At 35.0% G+C, this 12285-nt stretch overlaps 1 protein-coding gene across 4 annotated transcripts in view; it reads right to left on the bottom strand.

Moving 5' to 3' along the window:
• Window positions 1-12285, bottom strand: part of C4HXorf58 (chromosome 4 CXorf58 homolog) — a 71629-nt gene that overhangs the window by 13222 nt on the left and 46122 nt on the right. For all 4 annotated transcript variants that reach the window (XM_007493416.3, XM_056793360.1, XM_007493417.3 and 1 more), the window contains one exon: window positions 7424-7653. In XM_007493416.3, the coding sequence (XP_007493478.2) occupies window positions 7424-7653 (230 nt within the window). The remainder of the gene's footprint in view (window positions 1-7423; window positions 7654-12285) is intronic.

Below are 12285 nucleotides of genomic sequence, written 5' to 3'. Positions count from 1 at the left end.
CACCTGGCAGAGAGTAGCAAGGACATGAAAAATGAGTCAGTAGTTATGAACACCTTGGCTACTAAACCAGAAACAGATACATGTTGTTGTAGGGGACAACATGAAGACACACATCCTATTACTGACACAGGGGGAAATGCAGAAGTACAAACCTTATTCCCAGAAGAAAAGAATAACTTAGAGGGAAAGAGTCCTATCTCTACACAGTCAAATGAGAATGGAATTAAACATGAACCTTAGACTGGTGGTAGAGTAGGATCTGTGATTATTAACAGTGTACAAGATCTGCAAAAAGAAGCTAACCCCATACCATCTAGTTTACCAATTCACAATGAAAATCAAAAGCTTAGTAGTGAGACACATCCAGAAAATGATATGGGCAACACAGAAGCTGGTAACTTAGGCTTAGATCACAATGCAAAGCCAGAGTTTCCAACATCTGACAATAGTTTACATGGCATTGAGCAAAATCAATATAACATAGTGATTGGATTTAGTGACTCTGATTCAGACACTGAATCTGAAGGAATACCAGAAGGTGTAATAATAATGACTGAAGATGATGTAGAACAAATGCCTTATCAGTTTTATAAGCTTTATGAAGAGGTAGGTGAAGAAGGGGATGTGTGGGACACAAGTGAAAAGACAGAATACCTGGAACCAGTGCAAACAAACTCTTACCAAGACACTGAGGAGGAGTTATTCTTTGGGCACAGAACAAGCTGCATACCATTGGAAGAAATTTATGCAAGCTTAGGGGTTGATAATGAAAATGATTTTATAGATAAGTTGAATTACATGGCGTATGCAGATACAGATTCTGAACGGGAAGGATAATATCAAGAAACATGTTGAGAACTGGAGGAGGAGATAGATACAAAATTTCATTTTTATTCTCTAACTGCAACACATAACAAGTACCATTCAAGCTCCAACTGTGAAACCAAGATTAGTTATAGTTCCATAGGGTAATATACTACTCAAAAGCCTTATGTGAATGAAGACTAATCTTGGGGTAGCATAGAATATAAGTTATTCCAGCAACAGAAAAACAAGTAATTCAAAAACAAGAACACTCATAAACTTGTAGCATAGAATTCCTAGGACAGACACAAACATCTAGAGCACTAGAGAAGCATGGATTCACATTGGTTGAATCTGTTATATCAAAGACTTTAACAGCAAGTTATAGATGAGAACTGAAAAAAAGGTTATCCATATCTCTCAACCTTCATCCTAAAACAGTCTAAACTGGGGGAAGGAAGGGAGAGAGGGTATACCATGAAGATATTATTTCATAATTTCAAATATCTCACATGTCATCAGCACTGATACATACACAGATGACATCTGGAAAAAAAAAAGTCCTAGTCATGAGGAGCAACATGAATGGCCCAAGAAGAAAGCAATATCAGTCCTTGTGCATGAAAGCCTACTGAAAGCACATGAAAGCCATCAAATTACAGTAGAGAGAGCCCTGCATATGTTAAAATGATGAAAGGATAGAACCCATGAAGATATATAGCCAATAACATAGTAATCCGAAAGGAAAACCTTGCATTTGAAAGAGTAGCAGCCGCAAAGAAACAAAGCCTCAATGTAAAATATAAAATAGTCTCTGCCTGAAACAGTAACAAAACGAAAAGAACTAATCTCCAAGAACTACAGACAGTAATCATCCAAGAAACAATATGATAAACCTCCTTGATGAAGAAAAAAATTTGAAATCATTATCCATACTAAAGTCTTGAACACCTATGCATAATGTTTAACCCCATGCGTGAAGAAAAACACAAGTTGACCTAACTTGTAAGCACGAAGATGTACAAATGCTAAAAGCTTACCCCCCGCAATGCATGAAGAAAATCACATGTTAATCTTCCTTGCACACACATAAAGTTGATACATTCTGGCACTCATGAAAATTTCATCTTACTTCCATGCAAAAATAATTTTTCACTCTTACTTGCACACATACATAAAAAACTAACTTGCACACATGTTCATAGTTTGTGTGTTCCCGGGTTCCTGATTATTGCAGTGGATCCTGATTTGAAGAACACAAATCTTCAATCAAGTGATGGAAGACAGAAGAGTGATGTGTTGACCAGAAAGGATGGGAGAGTTTCTACAGGCAACATGACTGGACATGGAAGGACTTTGGAACTCTGAAATCTTGAAATTTTGGCCATGGAGAAGTGTAAGACTGCATCATACATGTAAACACCACATGCATGCATGCACATTCTACATAGTAATACATAGCCATAAGATATCCATGGATTGGGTAAGTATACAACGTACATAGTTATATGACAACAAGACACACTGATGAGAAATTTCTGTGGCCAATTCAAACAGCTAAAGAAATTTCTTTTCTGCATGAGTTTGCACAGAAATCTACAAGGATGAACATATGTAAATTTATATGGACACATATAATGACTAAATTAACTAACAAGCTAACTTTTTTAGAGTAAGTTATTAAAAATCTAACTACTAAAGATAGTAATAGCCTAGTGAATTTGTTTAAGGCTTAGGAAGTAGAGACATAGAAGTTCTGTAGTATAGAAGTTAGATTGTATTATGATTGTAAGTTAGCATTTGTTAGTGTTAGGAAATTTTTCTTAGTGACTATATAGACATAAGGATAAGACATTTGCATGTTCAATATGATATTGACATTGTTGAGATGATTTGGAAATTGTTACTTGTTTTGTTATGGAAAACTATGTTCATGTAATTCCCCTACCTAAGCCATTTTCCTATGACCCATTCTTAGCTTAGTATTTAGATAGACAGAACAGCTAAAATGAGTTTAGGATTTTGTTATTTGGGGAGGGAGGTATGAATATATTTCAGATAGCAAAGAGTTAAGATAGATAAAATTATTAAGGTAAGTATCATTGAAAATGCAAGTTGCATTTTTTATCTAATAAAAGGAGGGATTGTGGTAGAGGCATGGAGAGAGAGAGGACTTGTAAACCAAGATGCAAGAAACAAGCTGGGGACCTAACCTGCCTGTCAATCAAGAGGAAAGTTCCAAACGGAATATTCCCAGGAGTGGCAGGTGGGGGTTTCTGGCCACAGAGAGAAGCAGAAACTTGGCTTTTGAGTTGGATGTCACTTTGAGAGTTGAGCTGGCCAGGAGAAACTGAGAGACTTTGGACTTTTTTTTCTCTCTGGGGTTAAGCTGAGAGACCTTGCTGACTTTGTGAAAAAGAAGAAAAGATTTTTAATAGCTGTTGTCCTCCATCTCTCTAACTGTCTTAGAGTCACAGTTTGTGACTGGACTACTTTCTCAAACCCTCAAATTCTCCCTCATTATAGATTAGGGAAATCCTCATCCCTCTTACCTCAATTTCCTATCCTGTTATCCCAATAAACCCCTTGACTTGAAAAAGAAAAAGAAAAGAGTATCATTATAGTTTACTCAAGGGGGGAGGGAAGAAGCCAAAGGCTTCAAGAAGAACTGGGAGGTGAGGGAGGCAGGAAGGAGAGGGTTGGAGAAGGGAGGGAGTGAAAGGGAGGAGGAGGTTAGAAAGATATACTGATCTATCAGCCATCAGTAGGGATCAATAGGCAAACCCCAGAGCATTCCCCAGAGCAGTTCCCCTGTGTGGCAGCATCCCTGTACTAGCATCCCTCAGCATTTCTCATTCCTACCTCCATTACAAATAAGCAGTTTCAGGTTCCCCTCTACCAGTTCTCCAGTCACAGCCAGCCAGAGCATAGTCATTGCAAAAAGAAACAGTTTCCTCAGTTTATTCTTCTGTTTCAAAGGACTAGCTTTTAAGCTTTCTCAGTCTTCTTGATTCCCCTATGCTGGCTTCCCTAACCTAATGTTAAGGAAACATCAACTGTCTGTAGGGATAGTTGAGACAGAGTAAGATGTTTCTTTCTTCTGTACTGACTCAAACTGCCCTCCAGGGCAAAACCCCTTCAGGCAGCTGGAAATCCTGTCAGACCTCAAGATCTGGTGATAGCAAAGAAGTCAGGAACAAATACATTCTAAATGGGCAATGGATTTGATTGGGAAATCTTCAGGATATGACAGGTTATCAATCCAGAGATAGGCAGGGACCTCCTTTCTGTTCAGGTTTCAAGTGAATTCCTCCATCCTTTGGTAAATTACCGAGCAGCCCCTGTTCTCCACATTCCAACTGCCCTTTGCTGTCACTCTTGCTTCTTGCAGTGTTCCATTTCCACTCTGTGTTAAAATCTCCTCTTACACAGATCTTAAACTGTTTTATATGTCAGTAATTATCAAAACTATTTGGGTAGCTCAGTGGATTGAGAACCAGGCCTAGAGATGGGAGGTCCTAGGTTCAAATCTGGCCTCAGACACTTCCCAGCTGCGTGACCCTGGGCAAGTCACTTGACCCCCATTGCCTAGCCCTTACCACTCTTCTGCCTTACTCCAAGACGGAAGGTAAGGGTTTAAAAAAAAAACAAACTATTTGGTACTTGTTAAGAAACAGAATAGTAGATCAGTAGTTTTGATGGTATGCAAAACACATTAGTAAATATTATAGTAATTTTTGTGTTTGATAAATGCTTTTTGGAAAAGAAGTCACTATTTCGTAAACATTGCTGGGACAACAGAAAAGCAGTTTGTTAGAAACTCGGTATCGACCAACATCTTGCATCATTTACAAAGATATGGTCAAAATGGACATATATGTCCTAGACATAAAAGGAGATATTGTAAGTAAATTAGATGAGCATGAAACATATTACCTACCCAATTTGTGGAAAAGAGAAGATTTTCTGAATTTGTGGAAAAGAGAAGAGATAAAAAGAGCACTATGGGATGTAAAAAGTTACCTTAAATTGAAAAGGTTTTGTACAAATAAAACCAATGAAGCCAAGATTAGAAGGAAAGCAGAAAAATGGGGGTAGGGGGAATTTTTATACCCAGATTCTCAGGTAAAAGGCATCCTATCTCAAATATATATATATAGATAGATAGATAGAACTGAGTCAAATTTATAAGAAAATGACTCATTTTCCAACTGACAAATGATCAAAAAAATATAAACAGGCAGTTTTTTTGAAAAAGAAATTAAAGCCATATAAAGTCATATAAAAATTATCTAAATCATTATTGATTAGAGAAATGCAAATTAAAACAACTCTGAGAAACCATTTCACATCTATAAGATTGACTAAAATGATAGAACATAAACAAATGTTGGACAGGATATGGAAAAATTGGGACACATTCACTGTTGGTGTAATTGTGAAGTGACCCAACCATTTTAGAAAGCAATTTGGAATTATGCCCAGAGTTTTAAAATGGTGTGCCCTTTAATCTAACAATACCACTATTAGGTGTGTTTTTCAGTATGTTCATGGGGAAAGGAATCTATATGTTCTAAAATATTTATAACATCTCCCTTTGTGGTGGCAAAGAACTGAAAAGTGAGGGGATGACTATCAATTGTGGAATGGCTAAATAAATTGTAGTATATGAAGGCACACTACTGTTCTGTAAGAATGAAGAGCAGGTTGCTTTCAGAAAAAACATGAAAATACTTGTATGAAATAATGTAAAATAAGTCAAACAGAACCAAGAACTCATTATATACAGTAACAGCAGTACTCTTTGAAGAATAACAGAATGAATAAGGTATTTTGAGTAATATGACCATTCAAATCAACTACAAAGGACTTGAGAAGGAAAATACTATCTATCTCTAGAGAAAGGACTGATATTTAAAAGTATGTGTTATGTGGTTCCACATACATATTTATATTAATGTTGGTCTGCTCTCATGCAGGATTGGTAGGGAGAGAGGGAAAGAACTTGAAACTCAGAATGTAACAAAAAATAAAATAAAGTTTTAAAAAGGAAAAAAGAATTCTCTCTAAAGATGGACAACTCATACTCTATCATAGTTGCTTGGGCGTAATAAAAGGTTAGGTGACTTGCTCAAAGTATATAAAAAACCTATTATATATCAGAATCAGGATTTGAATCAAGGTCTTCCTGAATCCAAGGCTGGTGCTCTCTCCACTATACTTTCTCATTGATCATTTAGGATCAGTAAATCAAATGGCTTTAACAATTGTGGAGGGGTTGGGGATGGAAAATAAAATTAGAGCTGTCATCTTTTGTCCTCATTTCCTCAGATGGCAATATACTGTGATTTTTAAATGGAGCTCTGATCAGTTTTTCAGTAGCAACTATCAAAGAGCTATTAGTGATGCAAGACAGCACTTCAAGAGCAAAGGGAGATTAAAAACCTTTTGATTTCTTTTTCATCCAACCAGAAAAGTATATGCCAGCTTTTTATAATCTCTAGGAGAATAAGAGAAAATTTATAGCAGAACTTTACACAGATATGGAAGAAAACACACAACAAATTTTTGTTCATTCATCCATTTTCTTGTATATTGTCTAATGCTGAGGATTTTATTATGATTATTCCTTTATTTCACTTATTTATTTATTTATTCATTCATTCATTTATTTGTTTGTTTGTTTGTTTGTTTGTTTATTTATTTGTTTGTTTTTTTAAAACCCTTACCTTCCTTCTTGGAGTCAATACTGTGTATTGGCTCCAAGGCAGAAGAGTGGTAAGGGCTAGGCAATGGGGGTCAAATGACTTGCTCAGGGTCACACAGTTAGGAAGTGTCTGAGGCCACATCTGAACCTAGGACCTCCCATCTCTAGGCCTGGTTCTCAATCCACTGAGCTACCCAGCCGCCCCCTATTTCACTTATTTATTAATTAGTCAGTCAATGAGCACTTATTAAGCACTTATTATGTTCCAGGCAAGAGGCTAAGTTCTGGAGATAAAAAGAAAGGTAAAAACAGTCTCTTGTCTCTATTGAGTTGAAATTATAAGGGGTGAGATGACATGTAAATAACGATGCATGTAATATATATCTATATATATATGCCTGTCTATATAAATCAATAAGGCACATATATCTGTCTATCTATATATCCATCTTTTGTGCATTAAAACTAACCTCAGAGGCAGACATGGGGAGGGGAGGCAGAGAGGGAAAAGTCTGCAGAAGGTGAGATTTGAGTTGAATCTCATTAGAAAGTCAATGAAGCCGAACAGTAGAGGTGAGGTGATTATGCTAATAGTTAACAATTTTATAATAAAACATTTTAAAGAGAGAGAACTTTATTATAATGTAAACATTGATAGAAAGAGAAAATAATTGAGAAGTATGTGTCAGCTGGTCTGGGAAAGAGAAGGGCTAAAATACTTCACTACTTCTAGAAGTTATTGTTATTCTTGGGCTGAAGCCATGAGGCCTTCGAGATAAGGTAGATATAATTCCTAAATGATAACCTATAGCAAATTCATACTAAGAGAATTAGTTATATTTTACATACAGCATATTAGAGTAACTCAGTTTTTGTCTTACTACAGTTAAAATTACAATAGATTATTTTTACCTAATTTTAGAAACAATCCAGAGCTGGTCACGTTGCATCTCTACAGATTTTGGTTTTTGTGACAGATACTTCAATTCTTTTTGTAGACGATCTGAGAGTGTTCCAGAAGCTGCATAATTCATTATGTCATATATTATCATTGTCTTTGGGATGTTTTCCAGGCTCAGCCTTCTCCAGCAGTTACTTTTGCCACCAAGATACGCTGGAGTTTCATCCAGAAAACTGGTAAACTGTTGAGCAAAGACCAACACTAATGACCTAATGGGGTTTCTTTAAATTTTCAGTAGAAGTTTCTTAACAATTTTGGCTATAAATAAAAAATAGATACAAGAAGATCATAAAACTTCTGAGTACAGGAATTATTGTTGTTGTTTTTTTTTTGTAAAGAGGTTTTATTTGACCAATTACATGTAATAACAAATCTCCATGTAATTTTTCTTAGGTTATATGATCCAAATTGTCTCCTTTCCTCCCTTTCTTCCCCTTCCCAGAGTTGGTAAACAATTTGATCTGGGTTATACATGTGGTATCATGCAAAATGTATTTCCATATTGTTCATTTTTGTAAGAGAATAATCAAATAAAACCAAAACCCCAAAATAAAAGCCCAAATTAACTAAAGTGAAAAATAGTATGTTTTGATCTGCAGGGAACTGTTTTCTTTTAAATTTCTTTCAGCACTAACAGTGTCTTATATATATATATATATATATTAGGTGTTTAATATATGCAGGGCTGAAATGAATTGACCCTTGTGTTCAGGATAATTAGCTACTTCTAAATATATTGAAGTCCAGAAGATATCTGAATAAGAATTTTGGGGAATGGGTCAGTTAAAAGTATGAGTACCCACTTCATTTTCATATGAAATATTTTTAGTTACTCTGATTTTAATTTGTCCCCAAATTAAATGGACTTAAATGTAGTTAGTCTTAGAAAACGTTAATCTGAGAACAGTTCGTGATTTATGATTGGTTTACAAAGCACTTCTTCACAACAATAAGGTAGGTAATAATAAGGTACCAATGAGGTAATTGAGGCTCCAAAAAAAGCGACTTACTCAGTAGTCACAGAGCTAAAACATACTGGAAACATAATTTGAACCTATGTGTCCTAACTCCAAGCCTTGGACAATGTTCTACTATATATCCTTTGCTTGTTAGGGAGGGAAGGATAAGAATCTGGCACTGAGGATATAGTTTTGTATTTTCCTGGGAAGAAGTGTGGAACATATGACTTGCTGGGGTTCTATACAACTATTCAAGTCTATCTTCTTTGTGTTTCTTGCTCTATGTTCCAGGCCTATCCTGTACTAATCCCTTACATGAACATTCTCAAAATGATACAACACAGAATTAGAGATTCTCAGTACTGGAAGAAAATTCAGTGGTCATGTGTAGAGCTCATACCTTAACAAAAATTCTCTCTACAACAAAAACAAATGGTCAAGGTTATTCAGGCTTTGTTTGAAATTCACCTGGTAGGGCAGAACATCCTACCTTAAGAGGCAAGTCATTCTTTGAACTGGATTACTAATTATTAGAAAGTTTTTATTTCCATTAAGCTTAGATTTGCTTATCTGCAACTTCAACCCTCTGCTATTAATTTTACCTTCAAACCAAGCAGAATGAGTCTTATCCACCCCCTTCTACATGAAATTCCTCAACATGTTTTGAAATAACTATCATGATTCCTCCATATAACCACCACCACTTTTCTTTTCTCTAGGTTAAACAGTGTCTAGTTTCTTTAGTTGATCCTCACTTGTTATGATTGATCTCTGGACATTTTCCAGTTTATCAAATGCATTTCTTAAATGTTCAACTCCAAACTTAATCACAATTATTACAGATGCAATATAACCAGGGAAGAACACAGTGGGTATCATGACTATCTTAACTGATCTGGGTGTCATTACATACTGTTGTCTCATATTAAGTTTTATCCCTTAAAACCTCCAGATCTTTTTCTGATCAGCTACTATCTAGTCATGCATTTCTCTATCTTACATATGGAAAGGAATTTTTTTGAACTCTAGTATAAGATTTTACACTTATGTTGATTAAACTTTATATTATATTTAACTCAAAATCTTAGTCTGAGATCTTTTTAGATTCTGAATGTTAATTGGAAATTAAATAATACGATTCTCCAAAATCGGTTAAAGAACAAATCATAGAAATAATAATTTCATTGAAGAGAATAAGGATGAAATATTCTATCAAAATCTATGGGATGCAGCCAAAGCAGTACTCAGGGAGAAATTTATATCCTGGAGTGCATATATTAACAACTTAGAGAGGGCAGAGGTCAATAAATTGGGCATGCAAATTAAAAAACGAGAAAGTGAACAAATTAAAAATCACCAGATGAAAACTAAATTAGAGATCCTAAAAATTAAAGGAGAAATCAATATAATTGAAAGTCAAAGAACTATTGATTTAATAAATAACACTAGAAGCTGGTACTTTGAAAAAAACAAATAAAATAGACAAAGTACTGGTCAATCTAATAAAAAAAGGAAAGAAGAAAACCAAATCAACAATATCAAAGATGAAAAAGGAAACCTCACCTCTAATGAAGAGGAAATTAAGGCAATCATCAAAAACTATTTTGCCCAATTATTTGGCAATAAATAGGGCAATCTAGGTGATATGGATAAATATTTATAAAAATATAAATTGCCTAGGGTAACAGAAGAAGAAATAGAATGTTTATATAATCCCATATCAGAAAAATAAATTGAACAAGCCATCAAAGAACTCCCTAAGAAAAAATCCCCAGGACCAGATGAATTCACAAGTGAATTCTATCAAACATTCAAAGAACTAATCCCAATATTATATAAACTATTTGACATAATAAGCAAAGAAGGAGTTCTACCGAATTCCTTTTATGATACAAATATGGTACTGATTCCAAAGCCAGGCAGTTAAAAAACAGAGAAAGAAAACTACAGGCCAGTCTCCTTAATGAAACACAGATGCAAAAATCTTAAATAGAACACTAGCAAATAGATCCTGAATGTTATTTAACCTGTTAGCTATCTCAACCAGCTTTGTATCACTTTTAAAACTATTGAAGCACTTCATTTATGTCTATCTAAGTCACCAATAAAAATATTATATAATACAGGTCCAAAGACAGGTCCCTGGGACACTATCAGCGACCTCCTTCTAAGTTGATATAGAATCATTAAAAATTTACTCTTTGGGACTGGCCTTTCAAATAGTTCCAAAGCCACCTCCCTGCACTATTGTCTAGTCCATATTATCTTGCCCACAAAAACAATCTGAAGTACTTTGTTAAATACTTTGTAAAAATTTAGTAAATGATTATGATAGCAATATATTATATGTAATATATAATAATAAAAGGGAAATGAATTTTTAATTTTGATATTTTCCTGAAGTCATACTGCCTCCTTGTAGTCACTTTTTTTGCTAGATGTTCATTAAATATCCCTTTAGTACTATATTCTAGAACTTTTCTAGGAACTATTCATTATTAAGTGCATATGTGTAAAAGCTGTGGATATAAACATAAGAGTTGAAAAAGTTTATTTACTTAAGAAACTGACATTCTATTGGAGGACTACAATAGGTAAGCAGACAGTAGGGTAAAGAAGACAAGGAAAAGGAAAAAAGAGAGAACACTAATAATTAGGGATTTGGAGGTGGTAGGAAGATTGGGATGCAATCCATGCTGGAGGACAACTGTGCAAAGGCATAACAATAGAAAATGGAACGTCAAGTTGGGGAAAAGAGAAAATAAACTTGTTTGACTGGAATAGAGTCCATGATGGGGAATAATGTGCAATAAGTCTGGAGAGGTAAATTGGAGTCAGTTTACAAAGGTCCTTAATTTGAATGAATGGAGTTTTGTATTTTATTCTCAAGGCAATAAAAGTTCACTAAAGTTCCTTGAGTGAGGAAGTGATGTTTCTAGATCTATATGATGGGGATGCTAGTGTGGCAACTATACAGAGATTGGTTTGGCAAGGCCTAAAACAAATTGTGGTGTCTAATCATGATGTTATTGCAGTAGTCTGGGTAATGAAAAATGATGATGTGAAGTAAGAAGGTGGCTATTTGAATGTAAAGAATGAGTTATTTTCTAGAAATAATTGTGGTAGTAGAATAAACAAGACTTGGCAATTGATTAGGCTTTGTGAGGTGTGTGAAGGAAAGGAATGAATATAATAGGATAAAGTAGAAGGATTACTGTAACTCTTAAACTGATAAACCCAAGGACTGATAGTTGTACTTTGAAGAAAGAGAGATGGTAGGTAAGGGGAAGATGGATCTATTGAGGAAGATAATGAACCTTGTTTTGGAGTCTGAATTTAAGATGCTTATGGCAGAGCCCATTGGAAGTGTCTAATAGGTAGCTTATAATATAGCTTATAATAAGAGACCAGAGCTTAAGAGAAAAATTAGGGTTTAATATAGAGTTTTGGATGTCACCTGCATGCCACCAAGTCATCAAGACATAGGATATACAGTAAGAAAAGATGTCCCAGAGCAAAGCCTTGAGTGATAATTCAAAGATTTATTAGTCCATAAAATCAGTGATGGCAACTACTGGTCATATCGGTAATATATATTACACAGAATTCTTTATTGAACACAAATAAGACATAGAACCCTTTTACAGGTTTTAAAAATTGTGTTTTCTGGGCCAGCAAGGTGGTTCAGTGGATAGAGACTCAGGCCTGGAGATGGAAGGTCCTGGGTTCAAATATAACTTCAGATACTTCCTAGCTGTGTCACTCCTGGGCAAGTCATTTAACCCCCACTGCCCAGCCTTAATGAGGTTTTAAATAATACTAATAATTATGTGTTCACAATATTTTCTTTGAAA

The sequence above is a fragment of the Monodelphis domestica genome, chromosome 4, assembly GCF_027887165.1.
Source record: "Monodelphis domestica isolate mMonDom1 chromosome 4, mMonDom1.pri, whole genome shotgun sequence".
Taxonomy (NCBI): Eukaryota; Metazoa; Chordata; class Mammalia; order Didelphimorphia; family Didelphidae; genus Monodelphis; species Monodelphis domestica.
The sequence above is the reverse complement of the archived record's forward strand: the minus strand, read 5'-3'. Positions and strand labels throughout refer to the sequence as shown.